This window comes from Phasianus colchicus, chromosome 1, assembly GCF_987193195.1.
Source record: "Phasianus colchicus chromosome 1, bPhaCol1.hap1.1, whole genome shotgun sequence".
In the NCBI taxonomy this organism is placed as follows: Eukaryota; Metazoa; Chordata; class Aves; order Galliformes; family Phasianidae; genus Phasianus; species Phasianus colchicus.
In genome coordinates this window covers 184555156-184572230 of record NC_143436.1, presented here as the reverse complement: position 1 = coordinate 184572230, position 17075 = coordinate 184555156, and the positions used below count along the sequence as shown (strand labels likewise).

Below are 17075 nucleotides of genomic sequence, written 5' to 3'. Positions count from 1 at the left end.
CCATGAACAATAGAGTTATTAAAAATTATTCAAGCTTTCATTTTATGCTCATGTTCAACAAAAGAATTTCAATGCCTTGTTTACTAGATGATATTCAAACATTGCCCCAGGGAGTGCATTTTCTATCTCAAGGTTTCCCATTGCTCTGACTATGATCATATCTCGATATGCTGCTAATGTTAAATTTCATAGGCCCTTGTTGCTAGAAAGCAACTGCTACACATATGAACCCTTTCACCTACCTTCTCTAGGAAGTTACAATTTTTTTACAGTTTTTCTTAAAGACCTATGACCTTTATGTTGTCTAGAATCCTACTTGGGCTTTACCAACGTGTAGTGCCTCCAGTGGGATGGCCTATCTTGTATCACCTATTTCTGTCAGTCTGAGCTGGGAGAGGGACTTGCACTCAGACACTCTCCAGACCAAACACTACTCCAGCCATCGCTTTGCTGGATATTCTGCTGCAAGCCTCATTCACTTGCTTCCATTGAGGCTATTTTACTATGTTAAATTTGAAATGAAGCAATAACTAACTCAGTACTCAATTCTTCTCTGGATGTTGTGATATCCAAACTGAAAATTCTTATTCCAAGTAAGGCAGGAAGGTCTTTTATTCCAAGCAAGCCACATGCAAACATCAGATGACAGATTCCTTAAGCACCTGGCTAGCATGAGTAGGACTCTGGCCAGGAACTGTTTTTGCAAGTAAAAGCTGGCTGACTGGATTCCTGACAAGGATTTAGCACTGACATTCCCAAATGACGAGGAGCTCAACTACCAGTATATCTTGTAGCTAATCTCAATATCCTCCCTTCAGAACATTCTGTTGTCTAACATTGTATTTAAGGATTATGAGGGTGACAAAGATGATACAGGGCCTGGGGCATCTTCCATATGAGGAAAGGCTGAGAGACATGGGTCTGTTCAGCCTAGAGAAGATTGGGGGGGATCTGATCAATGTTTATAAATACTTTTAGTGGTGTGCAGTGATAGGACAAAGAGCAATGGCCAAAAACTGGAACATAGGAAATTCCACACAAATGTGCAGAAGAACTTCTTAACAGAACTTCTTCACAGTGAGGGTGACAGAGCACTGGAACAGGCTGCCCAGAGAGGTTGTGGTATCTCCTTTGGAGATATTCACACCTGGCTGGACATCTACCTGTGCAACTTACTGTAAGGGAAGCTGCTTTAGCAGAGGGGTTGGACTTTCTGATCTCTAGAGGTCCCTTCCAACCCCTGAAATTCTCTGATTCTTTGATTTTCATCCTTGTCCCATTCATCTTTTGATGGTATCTGAGAAGATGTGACAGCTAAATGGTCAATGTGATTTCTGTGGATAGCAAAAGTTGATAAAGAAAGGTCTGTGCAAAGGATTCCAGACTACCTGGTGAACCACATAATTATCAATATTGTTACCTCTCTCAACCTTCATAAATGGGATCTTCAGCTCTTTCCTACATCAGAAGGAGGAAATAGTAACAAGGAAAGCTTTTATATGAAAAAATGAATTTATTTACAAAATAAAGATTAAAAAAAATAAAATGCACATTTCCTAAGTACAAAAGAATACAAAGACCTCATCCTTCCCTGAACTCTCTATGACTTTGTCACAGCCAAGAATTCAAAATCACTTTTCTTCAAGTATCATAGTGCCATTCCACCAGTCCCTGTTCAAACAGAGGTCTTGTATCTCTGTTTCTTGCCTCTCTTGCAGAAATACAGAAGCCATTATAAAACATTATTCGCATAAGTAGAGAGTATCATTCTTCAGTTTTAGTGGATGCTAAGCCCATAGGATGCATGCTGGATTTTCAGGGATGTGGAAAGTATTCAGATATATCTTTTAAAACACTTATGCATTTCTAAATCACTATTAGAGATCTCCGATATTAATCAGTCCCAAATATGAACAGATACTGGAAAAAAACAGCATATAGTATATGTGTAAAAATACTTGAATTAAGGAAGAAAAATCAATCTTGGCTTTCTTTTGAGTTCCCTATCTCTGCATTTTGTAAATATTTTTATGAACATGTACATACACATACAAACACATGGAGCCCTACCAACAATCTTAATTGCTCTAGATACAGAAATAATGCAGAGATAGCATTCAAATGCCTATTTTCAAATATTTAAATCTTTTATACTGTATGTTTTGATTACCAAATATACAGCTATCTATTCACACATCACAGGAGAGTTATACTTACATTGTTTTAGTTTAGAAATGTTAACTAGCCACTTTTCATAAAATTACCTTTAAGAAATTTGAATTGCTTCTGACTTAAAAAAACAACAACAATAAGACAAGTTAACAAGTAAACTTACATCATGCATGGAATCCATCAGTTTTGTAAGCTGATAGAAACGCTGGGAATTGGCCACAACACCTTTCTGGCGCAAGCCAATGGCCTTCACCAGTTCTCTAATGTAACTCGTTCTCATCTCATCAAATTGGCTTTGACTTCTTAGGCCTTCCAAAGGAACTGAAAAGAAAGCAACATTTGTGTTGTAATGTATTCTTAAGGCAAAAAGAGAGATTTAAGTAAGGGAACAGATTATATTACACAGTGTGCTGTGCAATTTATTATTATCTGCAAGGTACTTCTTCCTGTTAATCAGTTTATCCAGAAACAAGGTCAAAGGATGTATCAGCAACAGCCAATTGTACGTCTAGAAATAGGTACAGATGAAGTTTAAGGCCATGTGCTGAAAAGAAGAATGCCAAAAGAACCACTCTGGTCCTTAAGGAAATATGTCATAGGTTGACTTATCTTACATTGCCAAGAGCCTGCCCTCCTTAGAGCATATTTATCATAGGTCTAGCTGGAGTGCTTTGAAATGGCACCATGGAATGAAGTAACAGTTTTTCAATAATGTAGACAGTAAAGCATCCAAAGTGCAGGCTTCCTGTTTAGACTTCTCTTACTCAAAAGAACAGATGTACTCTTAGAGTCTTAAATGTGAATATTTCTTAGATAATTAGCAAACGGAAGCAAATGGCTCAACTCACTCTGCTCTTAATGGTCTGTTGTTAGGACCAAAATGAAGGCATACAGAGAACACCAAAAATGAACCTGTTAGTGACTCCTAGTGGTAAGATCATGTTTGAGCACTGATTCTAAGCTCTGGCAGCATTGTAAGGAAATGTCAATATGCTCTGATCACTATTTTCCATGACAGGGCAGCATGTAATATATAAGTCTTATAATTTGTGTTGTTGAAGACACTATAAAATGAAAATCTTAAAAAAATAAAACTTGAAAAAATATCCCCAACTGGCACTCAAATTTAAATCCTTGCTTTGTTAAAATAATCATATATTAAAATAGAATCTAGTTTCAGAAATACTGTTTTTGAAAGAAAAATTCTTTTTCCCTTTCCTTTTTCTTTTTCTGATAACATTTCACACTGTAATGTCACATTTAACATTTCATCTTCTGACAGCATATATACAAGGAAGAACACTTCAAAACATAGGCAGCTCCATCTTACCTTGTTACCACAGCTCCCTATATTTTCAGTAGAAAAAATCTGGTGAGTTTAGGGCACATGACATATTCACTGTTGTAGAAGCAGCTTTAGAAAGACATGAATTACACTGTACTTATTTTTCTCTATGGACTCTAAAAGACTCTTGTGAGTAGTAGCTCACATAATTAAATTAATCACATACTAGGTATGTCATATACCTTCAGTCTGGTATCATGCCATGGCTACTATCTGGCCATGACTGAGTTCAGCTGAACCTCTAAATATTGATAGATATAGATATAGATATAGATATAGATGATATAGATAGATATAGATATAGATATAGATATAGATATAGATATAGATATAGATATAGATATAGATATAGATATAGATGATATAGATATAGATAGAGATAGAGATAGAGATAGAGATAGAGATAGAGATAGAGATAGAGATAGAGATAGAGATAGATACATATAGTAAGAGAAGGTAAAGCAGATAAAGACATCTGAGGCAAACATTAAAATTAAGAATTTTCTTCATCTTGAGCCCAGAGAGAGCTTACAAAGCAAAGTTCAAATCTCTGCTCTGAAGCAGAATTTTCCTATTTCATGGGAGACTGTCCAAGAGAGGAAATGACCCAAGTTGACACTGATTGTTCATGTCAGTACTTTCTCAGACAACTGAATGTCTGGGGGAAGGATGGAGACATATATATATATATATGTATATATATATGTATATATACATATATATATATATACAGAATAGAAAACTGACTACAAAGACAAGTGTCTAAGCACTGACCTGGGCTGTAGAAGTCAAATTCTGATTCTAACCTAAATCTGAATTTAAATAAAAATCAACAATAGAAATTGTGATTGCTTCCACATATCGAATAATAGTTTGGCTTTTAGGGATGGGTTGTGTTTGATTTCTTTTGGCAGCTGAAGAAGATGAAATGCTGGACTAAGCATGCTGTATTCTCCATAAGACAATCCTTATATTATATTCTGTCTGAGCTATTCACTGTATTGGTTCCTACATGTGTGGCCTCTGTTTACATGGAGTACTATTTAGAACTTTTGGGTATCATTACAGCAGAGCATATAACATGTGTCTATACGTAAAACATAACAAATAAGAAACTAGAAAATCAAAACAATGGCAGAAAATTAAAAAGTTGGTCTACTTTTTGCAAAGACTAATTCTACATTTGAGACAGTTTTAAAACTGCCACCAATACAGTAGAAAAAAAGAAAAAGTCTACACCACAGTAACCTCAAAGGAAAAACTGTAAAACTGAAAATGTTAAAAATAAAGCTGGGGTTTCCATTCAGATTTAGAAATATATTGTGACTGATATTTAGTTATGTGCAATACACATTACTGTTTCTTTAAAAGTAAAGCCAGTGCATCATAATAACTCAAATAGAAAACAGAATGAGAGACTGAAAGTTGAGACATGATTTACTGTTAGTACATGAAAGATTGAAATGGTCACACTTTCACATCTGAAGAGGATAAAGGTGAACAGCATGAAATGGAAATAATCTTAAAAAACACTTTATATCAATGATCAGGTTTTATGTTTTTTGAACTTTGTTTTGTAGAGAGTATTGTATTTATATAGTACATGATCTTAAAAGTGAACTTATAAGGTTGATTAAGAATGGTGGCTTAGTGATTACTGTTAAACTTATGCACCCATAATTGAAAGGGAGAGGACCACTAAAGCATTTTTAATTTTTTTTTTTTTTTTTTTTTTTTATTTGAGCTTACTGGTATGTAGAATTGGAATATCACAAATGTATCTAAACCTAACTGAAATGTAAGACTTCCCTCCAGCATTTACATAGATGCGGGATTTCAAAATGTGATGAAAAGAAGATGGAAAACATTTAAAATGGGAATACATTCAAAACTCTGATGTAATTCCAAGAAAGAAACTGCAGTTATATTACATAGGGATTATTTCCTGTATTATTTTTATTCCATTAGCAGAGTGCATGCTATTTTGCTATTACGCTAGTAATTTTTATATTCCTATGAGCTATACTTACTTTACCATCTATACTCTGCTGATGACAGACTTTCGAAAGCATGAGCTTGTGCAAACAGGCAAGAACAGCCTAAGAGGGAATAAATTTTAATTCCTTATCTTTTGTTGAACCTTTGTATAGCCAAGAAATAGGCAACTCAGTAAGTGTGCACAGAACCAAACTTGAACATTCTTCCATTTCTAGTTCTAGGAGGTGCTTTCTAATGGTACTATTTCTAATGGTAATTAGAAACTAAATAGTAAACTAATTACTATTTCTAATGGTAGCAGTAAAATTTTAAAATTTCCTGTTTGGGGACTGTTGAAGGCATCAGCTTTCTCAGTATTTTAGAAAAGGCTTCAGAAGGGAATCTCATCAACTACCATGTTTTCCAATTACAGTTCAGTGCAGAGCTGTATACTGTATTCTTACAAAGATGCATCCGATTAAAGTGATCACAAATTTTGTACTCAAGTAAACAACTAAAAGAAGTTCATCTGTCTACAGTTGTGCTAAACCTTGGCTTAAGTAGAAAATGTGAATAAATATTGATTGCCATGTCCACTTTTGCAAATCTTTTGAATAAGCATGCTTTAACTTCTTGGCCAGAATCAATCCCTCCACCAACAGACCTAAAAGTCAATCAAATATTTATATATTTCCAATGCCTGTAGGAGATTTTTATTGGTGTAGTGTCATTTGAAGTCATTCTTCCTCACAGAAATACACACAGTTGTTTTGAAAATGCATAATACAATATTACAATACATTAAAAGGGATCCAACATTTCTCCAGTGCCTTTATACAAAATAAAGACAATGATGAAACAGATTATTTGTTCCTTACAGACACTGCAAACATATTTTTAGGTCTTGATATACTAACATTTTCCTCCTGAAGAAATTTCCATTTGTTAAGCCAGAAAGCTCAGCAATTGTCAAGTTAAACAACATTGTCAAAACAAAGATTTTACCAGTGATACGTTAGAAACAAAAGAGCTTACTTGTATTGAGAAGCAGTAGTGCTTTCATACATAGAAACTCTTCTTGGCTAACTTGGAGTCTGACAAACTCCTGTGGGAGCTGCCACATGGAGAGACACAGCGAATAGAACGATGATTCCTTCATCCTCTGTCTTACACCCAGGAAAGGGAAAAACAGAAATAAAAAAACATAACATGAAAATAAAGAAGAGGAGCAGCTTACTTACTAATTGTTTCAAGGAAGTGCCTTGTTAGCAGCATAATTAACACAGTGTTGAAATTAAGAAAAACGAACCATTTAATTACTGTTTTGTACTAGTTTTTTAATTGTAAGTAACAAGCTATTATTTTCGATGTTTAATCCGTTACTTCAGGTCAGAAAAGAACTTGTAGACTATCACATATGACTGCTAATCACCAAAAATAAAGTTTTTCTATTAATTTATAATAAACTAATACTTATGATGAAGTGTTTTTATTTAGAAATTGATAGATTTTTATGTTCTTTGAAAACAAAGCATAAAACTAAAGAGGCTGAAAGCTGATAGAAACTTGTTCATAGGTTTTGCAAAGATGTTTCTATTTAATGTACATCAAAATTCTTTGTTGCTAGTACAAAATTATTCTGCTAAGTGCAACTGAATTATTTTGTAGCACTCCAGAAACAGTTAAAGTATTAAATGTATACATATTTAAAAAGTATTTTAAGTAAAACTAGACATTACTACAGCCTTACCTGAACTCCTGCAGCAGTAAATAGGACATTTCACAAGAAAATACAAAAATTATCTAGTCTTTTGCAGTACTTTGATCTTACTTTTCTCTTTGAGATTTTGGTGTAGTGAATTTTTTTTATTGCATTTATTTATTAGAAAGGCAGTTTTTAACAGAAATGGTGAAAACAATAGCATTATGAAGTTTGTAAACTAAACTGAGTTCATTCTACATTCACTGGAAGATGCAGTAATGTGGAGTTATTTTACAAAGCTGTACCCTGAGGTACAACAATTACAAGCTGATAAAATTTTGCTCCCCATGAGACCAGTGGAGTTTTATCACCTGTTACAATGAGAATTGTAACTCTGAGTTCAGACTAGCATTCCAAACTGACTACAGACAGTGTTCCAAACAGAAATAGAAGATATTTTCCATTAATAAAATACTTTTCTCAATGCACTGAAGGCTTTTTTCTTATGATATTTAAAGTGTTTTTGTTATTTTAAATGAAATATTTCCAGTTTTGTACCATATCCAAAATTTTGTACCAGCTCTTCAATGACTCCAACATGAAATTTTGATCTGCAAGATCTGGCTGTATTTATTTCCATATCCACTTTAATTCTCCTTTTCTATTCTTTTCATGAAATTATAGAATGGTTTGGGTTGGAAGGGTCCTTTAAGATCATGCAGTTCCAACCCCCCCTGCTACAGGCAGGGACACTTCTCACTAGACCAGGTTGCTTACAGCCCCATTCAGCCTGGCCTTTCTGATAGTCCCTATTCATAAATAGCATTTTACATAAGTGATAGCTTTCAAGGTGCATTAGATGCTGTTCATAAGCATATTTTCAGAGACCACAAGGTGTAACAGTAAAGCCTTGTAGTGTTTTAGTACGAGACCATGAAACCACTGTCATCCCAACACTGCTCACTGTCTGAAATTATGCTACTGAGCAAGTCACACTCTAGAAGCATTACCAGTTCATTTTCAGACAAATTCAGTACATAACAAATTGTCCTCAAAACAATCTTTGGACTGCGGTTTCATGGTTATTTCAAAACAACCTAAGTGTGTGTTGCCACAGTAGATGGAATTTCTATGATCTCTTCCCACCTCTAGGTGTGCACTCCTACTCTTCTGGCATTAGTGCCTTCCAGCCCGCATGGTGAGTCAGATCAGGGATCAGCTTAATTGCCAAGTCAGGTTTTATCCTAGTGTATTTTTCAAATATGTCATTTCCTTATCTGTTTTACCATGCAGCCAAATAGCCTTTGATCCTGCTTAAGTAAAATTTTAGGCATGCATGACCAGGGCAAGAGGCAGGGAGGGTTGCCATTTCTGCTGGTGTTCAGCAGTTGCCTTTCACTGATCTAAAAGTTTTTTGTTTTTGTTTTTGTTTTTGTTTCCCCCCAGTAAATAGTGGCAGCTTTGATTTAGTGTACAGTTACTCCTCATGTTTAGCTCTTTGCTTATAATTTTTCTGACACTAATCTGATAAGATGTTCTACAGCCGAGAGAATTGCATGTGGTCAGTCCACCTCTTTCTCAATATAAATGGTCTTGTGCTGCAAACAAGAAGCTGTCTACAAGGAATTATAAGCAGGGCTCATAAATCTCAACACTCCTCTGGAAGAAAGTACTTACAGTCCTCTTCATATGGCATGCAGTGGAGCACACGCAGGGTAATACACCAAGACATACCATTACTGCCTAAAGCCATTACTGTGGATTTCTGAATATAACCATGAGATACATCCCAGAGGACACCAGGGGACCCAATACAATTTGAAGCTCTCTGAGTTTTATCCCTACAGAGCATTTCAATTTGTACAGCACAGTTAATTCACATGGGAGATGAAAGAATTTAATCCACCATCTCACAAAAAACCCATCCAAATCAACAACGACCAAGGAAAATCCCACTTAGTTCCATTTAATGAATGTGAACTTCTGTGTTACGCATTTGAATTCATGTAAATCTTCTGACAGTATAATTCTAATTCTTCTCTTTAGATAATTAAAATAATGTATGAACTTATTTTGTTTGGCACACAAATTCAGTGTCACTGAATTTTACATCATCAGTGGACTTGGCTGTTAATTCTGAAACAGAACAAATAATCAATAAAAATTTGCTCTCAGTGAAGTCACATTGCCATCAACACAAAGAAATTCAAAATAATGTTCATATTGTGCATGAGTAGTGTCTACTTACTCATTCAGAATCAGATCTGGTGCAAAATATAACATCTGACCACTGACATGTTTGTATGATCTCCATCCCATTGCAAAAACCATTAGACTCATCCAGGAATACTGGATGAGAGTTATCTGGTCATCAATATGTAAATTCCGAAATCCTGGAAATGAAATCAAATAACACAATAAACATCCACCTATGAACACCTTTAATGCATTTAAACCCAGAGAACATCAGTTGTGTGTGTGCCTATGGTAACTTCTGCTCTTCGATAATTTTAAAGATTGCAGCTAAGTAGCAGAGATGATCTAACAGCTTCCTGTCACCAAAAACTGTTCTTCATTAGCTGGTGCTCTTACCTTCTTCAAGCAAGCTCTGGCATTCAGCCTATCCTCAGTGAACTGGTTCAGCTCGAAAAGCCAACAGAAAATTAGCCCACTCAGTAAAAAAAAAGCTTTGTTTTCTTCTCACTTAATGAGATGAAATACCACAAAAGCATAGAATCATAAAGGTTGGAAAAGACCTCTAAGATCATCTAGTCCAACAATCAACCTATCACCATCCATTTGCCACATCTACCCTTTCCCCGCACACCTTCAGGGACAGTGACTCCAGCACTTCCTTCCACAGCCTGTTCCAACACCTCATCACTCTTACTGAGAAGAAATTTTTACTAACATCCAACCTGAACCTCCCCTGGCACAACTTAAGGCCATTTCCCTTCATCTTATCATTAGTTACTTAGGAGAAGAGGTTGGCTACACCTCACTACAACCTCCTTCCAAGCAGTTGTAGAGAGCTGTAAGGTATCTCCTGAGCCTTTTCTCCAGACTGAAAAATCCCAGTTCAACTACGAGGTCTGACACTTTTCTGCAGGACTGAAGTGTCAGTTGAGACCAAATGAAACCACATTTCTAGGCCTCCAACTTAATATACTGATTTTTATAGATCCCAGGACCAGGACTTTATTACCATACAGAGAACACAGATATATAATCATGACCTTTTCTTTTGTAATTCTTAGTTCCTCAGAAATTCAGTTGTTTCTCATTCATAGAGTATTTGTGAGCTGTTTAGCTATTGCTACTGTAGTTTTTTCTCTGTTTCTTTTAAAATTCTTTTCAACAAGAGTAAGAACGAAGAACATGCAGAAAAGAAAAAAAATACATAAACTCAAAGTATGAATAGTAGAGTCAGAAGAGTTAGGATGGAAAGGCTGTTGTTATGATCAAGAATAGAAATACTCTAGATTTCTATTGTTTCTTTTTGGAATAAGTATAAACACATTTTAATTTACAAAGGACTTCCCATTAAAACGCATTTGATTAGTGCATACATCATCTGATGAAGTGGAAACTTAAGCCTTTAACAATTTCTTAAGAATTAAGTAACATGCAGACAATAAACAAGCGATCTTCTCTTTTGACTGCTTGTCTTATGACATATTTGCTTAACAAGAATTCACTACAACAAGAACTGCTATTACCTGGTAGCAATTTTGACCACTTGACTACACAAAGAAGTTGCCTCTCACAAAGATGATTTAGACTGGTCAGCAAGGAACTTGGTGTTTCAGGTTTCGTATTGTCATAACCAGCATAGACAACTTCAGGCTCAATGCCTCGCAGAACACTTATCACTGGGGGAACAAACTGTATTTCTTGATTTGGAGAAAAGGACAGCCTTTGCGTTAGAGATTGGCTTTCATCCTGAAGGGCTGCTGGCTGCTGGAGTGCAACATCTAATGTCCTCACAACCTTAATTTTGTTAAGCTTTTTAAATTTTCGACCTGAAATAAATAAATAAATAAATAAATAAATTTGCAGATCTGTTAAAAAACTTTAACCAGAAACATCAATATCTTCCAGTAGTGCTAGATTACCCTTTCCATCTACAACAAATAGAACAGTCTTCTAAGTTTATTTTTTTTACTATTTATATAATTAAGAAATAATCATGGAAAATTCTTAGGAGTTTATCTCTCCAAAACCTCCTCCCTGCACTGTGAGATGAATGGAACCCACCCACTAAAATTATTGCATGAATTCTAGGTTACTGTAACCTCGTAAAGTTTTTTCTGGTTCACTTCCCACAGCTCCATCTGACAGCCCAGCCAGCTGGCTCTACAGTTCGGTTGCTATTCAGTGTTAATTAAGGACACTGTTTTTTTATTTTTTTTTCCTCACTAATATTCAGAAACAGAAATGCAAGTAAGTAATTATCACACAGAAAAATTCCTTTCCTTCAATTTCAGGAAGGCATTTCAGTCTCATAGATAAATTCTATCTTGGTAATCTTTAATGTAATATTTTCCTGCTGTTCACAAGAATGAAAACAGAATCCAGAACTGACTGAAAGGTCAACATATACTGGAAAATCATGCTAACCCTTCGAAAACTCTTCACTTTCTGGAGTGTAGTGGTTTGGGGAAAAAAAAAAAAAAATCAGAAAAACAAAACAAAGCAAAACTTGAACTGCTTTCCCAAAATAAAAACAAAGAGACTACACCTGCTATGGCTTTGTAAACATACAGAGCTCTAGGTAGCAACTCTTCCAAATTCTTTCAGGGCAACATGCTGGAAGTACACCACATGGACACCAAAAACCAAACCTTCAAGGGCTCGAAGACAGCAACACTCAGTAACAAAGTACAGGTTTCAAGGAAAAGTCCTATTTACAGCTACATGGAACATGTTTGCTTTAAACAGATCATCAAAGTTAAAACTTGTTGTTAGAACATTAAATACCTCAGTGCTGACAAACAAGTTTTCCTTAGTAAAAGATGTATGTCATAATAAAGAAGCTGGTACTTATATTGATATAGATGTCAGTGGAATAATGAGGGAGATGCAGGGTGACAGCAAACATATACTAAGTCATTCTCTCAATAAAATTAAGAGGCTCACAAGTTTCAATCTTAAAGAAAATAAGAAAGGAGAATACTCTGTTCAAAAAATATATATATCAAACAAACCAGAAGTCATCTTGATATTTTTACTTGTTGAGGTGCTGCACATTGTACTGTAAAAAGTAGAAAAGACATGCAGCAAATTTCATGGGTGGAAAAGAAAATCCCTGCCTATCATATCACTGAATCATTAAGAAATTGTGGTGTAAAAATGTAAAACACAAATAACACTAAAAGTAAATGAGAAGAGTAGTAGAAGTGTAGCACTGTGTATGCATTTGGTTGAAATAATGCATATCATATTATCTTTTGAAAAAACAGTATTTTTATTTATAAGCGAAATATTAGACAGGGGAAATAACACACACTAAATAAATGTGACAGACAAATCTCTGTTACTGCCCTCTTTTTGTTTTAGTTGATAATGCTGCTGCACTGTCAGAATGCAACCCATGCACCAAAGAGACTCCAGGATACTGGAGTAAGGGAGCACACCTTAATTTCAGCATGTGCAATGAATCCTTTCTCAACAGGGCAATGGAGGAACCTAGGGACGCAAGCAGTGTGTCTCATTCATCACCTTCCTCCTTGGAAATTTCTTGTCCCCCAAACCACATGCAAAAACAGAAGGTTTCAATAAAATGGATTTATGTAGGAACATATCTATTCCCTTTTCTTCAGATGCTCCCACATAATAGAAGATAACAAAATTTATCAAAATCCTGTATCTCCATTTTGGAATATCTAAGATGGATGCTCCAGAGACTTGCACTGACCTTTTCAAAACATTCATTAGTACATTAATGTCATAGTATAACATCAAGGAAGATCAATACATCAAACATGGAGAGATTCCTTTTGTTCTTTCTAAATACTTAATACAGAAAAAATTCCATGACTTTAGTAACTCCTGATGTACACTGGCATAGCTGAAGGCAGAACCAATCCTCTTGTTTTTGAACCAGACAGGACCTAGTAGATGAATGCAACTAAAAAGCTCGAATTTGCTTTAAAAAGCAGAAGTTTTTTTCTTTTCCTATCACAAATATGAATACTTACACATTTCACAAACAAAAAAGAAAAAAAGTGCAAAACTTCCATTTTAATTGGAATAGTATTTAAAATCCAAAGGGAGTATGCTAAACAAAATTTCAAGAAACAGAACCATAGAATCATGGAATGGTTTGGGTTGGAAGGGACCTTTACGGTCATCCAGTTCCAACGTCCCTTAAAACCCCACCCAGCCTTGTCCTTTTGCTACATGCCCTTATTAGAAGTCCCTCCCCAGCTTTCCTGTAGGCCCCTTTTTCCTAAGGTCCCTCTGGAGCCTTCTCTTCTCCAGACTGAAGAGCCCCAGCTCTCTCAGCCTGTCCCTGTGGAGGTGCTCCAGCCTTCTGATATAATCGTGGCCACCCTCTCGACCTGCTCCAACAGCTCCACGTCCTTCTTGTGTTGAGGGCTCCAGAACTGGACACAATACTCCAGGTGAGGTCTCATAAGACCAGAGTAGAGGGGCAGAGTCACCTCCCTCCCTGGTCACACTTCACATGTTATTAACAGTATAAATGTGAAGGATGGGCTCTTCAACAGCAGTCATTATCCACTGAAGTCACAGGCAGTACTGCCACTAACTTAACTGTGAGGTCAATGAGCTCTGTATCCAGTTCTGTGCCAATCTTATGCTTATTTTATCACTTGGAATAAGGATACAAATATTCCTGCTCAGTGAGTCCTTAGTAAACTACCCAAGACCAACTTACAAATTATCTTGCATCTGGGCAAAATAAAACAAAACAAAACAAACAAAAAAAAACAACCAAAAACACCAAAAAAGAAAATAAACAAACAAACAACAACAACAAAAAAAAAAAAAAAAAAAAAAACAGAAAAAGAATAGACACTTGGACCAATTTCTACCATAGAAAATACACATATAGTCCTAAACATGCTGGGAGTTTCCCACTAAGTATTGTTTAGGCATGAAGGAAAGCAGAGAGGGAACAATGCATTTGGTAGTTCATAAATAACGATTTCAGGTATTTTGTGAAATAATGGTTTCAGATACTTTTACAGTTCAGAGAACAAGTAAAGAAAGAAACAGACAGAGCACTTACCATGTGGAAATGTGAGTAGTTAATAAGTACCCATGTTTCCAAGTGATTAAATGGATCAGAATTAATGTTGCACTGGCTTGCAGAACTATGTATGTGTTTATGTCTAACCATGCTGCTTCAAGCTAGCAGTACACCAAACCCACTTGTTACCTATAGGTAACTCACAGTAAACTTTCCATCTACCACAAGGAAACCATCACAGATGAATACAAACTCTTAAGGACATGGGGAGAACAACAAAGATTTGAAGACAGTATAGTTTTTTCAATTGCAGCTTACAAAAACATTGAAATAATTTCCTGCTTTAAGATAAGCAAATGTCTCTACTATGCCCCATAATGTAAAGACTACTAATCCAATCTGGCAACTATTTGTCGTAGTGTAAGGTCATTCTGTGCACATTTATACAGAACATCTTTTCTTTCTGTAATTTTCACTAATTTGTTTTAAATTGGATGGCCAGCCACTCAAGCAGCTTCCCCTGGTACTCACAGTTCCCCGATTTACTACAAAGAGCAAGTGATATAGTATTTGAGTAGCATGTGTACTTAGAAGACAAAGTAATAAAAACAATAAAATCTACATCATCTTAGCTTCAAATATACTGTGATTTTCTCCATTACACATATCATAATTCTGTTTTTTAATATTCTTTTAACTAGGCATACAGAATAAAATAGCCAATCCGTCATTATTAATAGTGGAAATTTTGTATTAGAATGGATCGATTTCTAGTGAAAGTCAAAAACCTCACTGTCCTTCCTCACACCCTGCAATCACTCTAATCAGGTGAAAAATGTCAATGACTTATTATTCTTGACAGAACACTGTGGTTCTGACTTTAAGGTCACTCTGCTCTTACGTTTTGTGTAGCAGAACAAACCGTGTACACTCTAGGAGGGTGTATACAAAATAGAGGAACAAAGCAAAAAAGCAGAAGTCATACATCTTGATTTTAATAAGCCCTCTGACATTACCACTTCCATTACCTGGAAAATTAATTAAGATTTGTCTGCATCTAATCATTGCAATGAGGACTGAAAGCTGACTGAAACAACGAATAATGTGATGATTTAGCAGTAGAGCAGAACAAGGAATCAATGATAGTCAGCCTGGGAAAATCACAAATCCACTGATAGGAAAAAAAAAGCTGAGTATTCGTTTACTCCAGGATCTGACACAGCCTTCTGCTACCCTGTTAGGTAGAAGACTAGAAAGGAAATAGATTAACACGTGCAGTTATGAAACTACAGAACTTAAATTAACATTCCCACAGAGAAGGAAAACCAGGACATTATGAAACACATGCTTTCATTAATATTTTCTTTGTATACATCAAGAAATAACAGTTGCTAAAGCTATTTCTTGCTACTATGTAATGCACTGACTAGAATTTCTTTTGAAAACAGTACAGACCCCTTTAACTGCTGTGAAGTAGGGGCAGAAAATGGAGCTGCTGTCAATATGATACACTTTTCATCTATCTATATGAATGCCATTCAGAAACATTCAGTGGAAGATAAGAGCACTCCCAACAATAAAATTAATTTAACGTATTTGGAATCTATATTTAACATTTTATAAAATCTTAAAGCCTTCTTCACCTTGATTAAATACTATAGAAGGTCCTTTCTCAGTTACTGAAGGCTAGCATTAAGAAATCACATATAAGCAAAAGAAAGTAAGTATATCTGTGGAAGTTCTGTCTGAAGGACAGAAAACACAAAATGCACAACATTCTTACAGGATGCAAACACAGGAAAAGATTTGAAGTACCGAACAATTCCAAAAAATAGTTCACTGTGTATCCAAGTATACCATTTTCTCTATGGATTGGGAATTTGCTTATGGACAATGGATATGGACAAATAAGCAGAGTATGCTGTGATAAACACTGCAAGATGTATGCAGCAAATGAAGTGCAAAAAATGGTAAAGAGCAAAAGTAAGATATATGAGAGTAGTAAGACCAATAGTAATATAGAGGGCTTTTTTTAATTTGGATTTTAAATCCTCATTTGCAATATAAGATCGATCCAGTTTTCATCTTTTTTTTTTTTTTTTTGGTCCTAAATTTGTCTTTTCTGCCCTTTTTAGCATTAATTGCTCCACTTCAGTCTGTGTACAGTAATTAGTTTCCTACTCTCCCCAGACCTATTCACATCACTAAGAGCACATGACACACTACACTCAATCTGAACCGGCTGAGAAAAAAATAGAGATGCCACAGTCATGGCTCCACTTGGTATTTTCTTTATTCCATTGCATCACTGTTCCCTTCTTCCTGTTTGCTACCACATCACTGGAGCAGGCAGGAATATGCAGGCAGAGATCACATGTACCTCCAAGAACTGGACTGGAACAGCCTCCACAATAAATGGAAGACAGCACTGGTTAGGTATGTTTAGAAAAGGGCTAAACACCAGCACAAACTGGTTAGATAGAGCCACCTAGCACCAACTACAAAGAAACTATTTACACCTTCCTAGTAATAGATTGGAAAAAACAGAGAGAACAAGGAAGTTTATATTCTTCCCATACATGACATGATTTTGTTTTCAAATATGACTCATACGAGAACATATTAATGAAGACATACTGTTTCACCAGTATTGCTAGCAAAAT

General features: G+C 35.6%; 1 protein-coding gene across 3 annotated transcripts in view; it reads right to left on the bottom strand.

Annotated features, from left to right (window-relative positions):
* PGR (progesterone receptor) overlaps nucleotides 1-17075 on the bottom strand; it is a 37790-nt gene that overhangs the window by 2151 nt on the left and 18564 nt on the right. For all 3 annotated transcript variants that reach the window (XM_090134000.1, XM_031616149.2, XM_090133999.1), the window contains 4 exons: nucleotides 10916-11218; nucleotides 9445-9589; nucleotides 6530-6660; nucleotides 2336-2493 (listed from right to left, as the gene is read on the bottom strand). In XM_090134000.1, the coding sequence (XP_089990126.1) occupies nucleotides 2336-2493; nucleotides 6530-6660; nucleotides 9445-9589; nucleotides 10916-11218 (737 nt within the window). The remainder of the gene's footprint in view (nucleotides 1-2335; nucleotides 2494-6529; nucleotides 6661-9444; nucleotides 9590-10915; nucleotides 11219-17075) is intronic.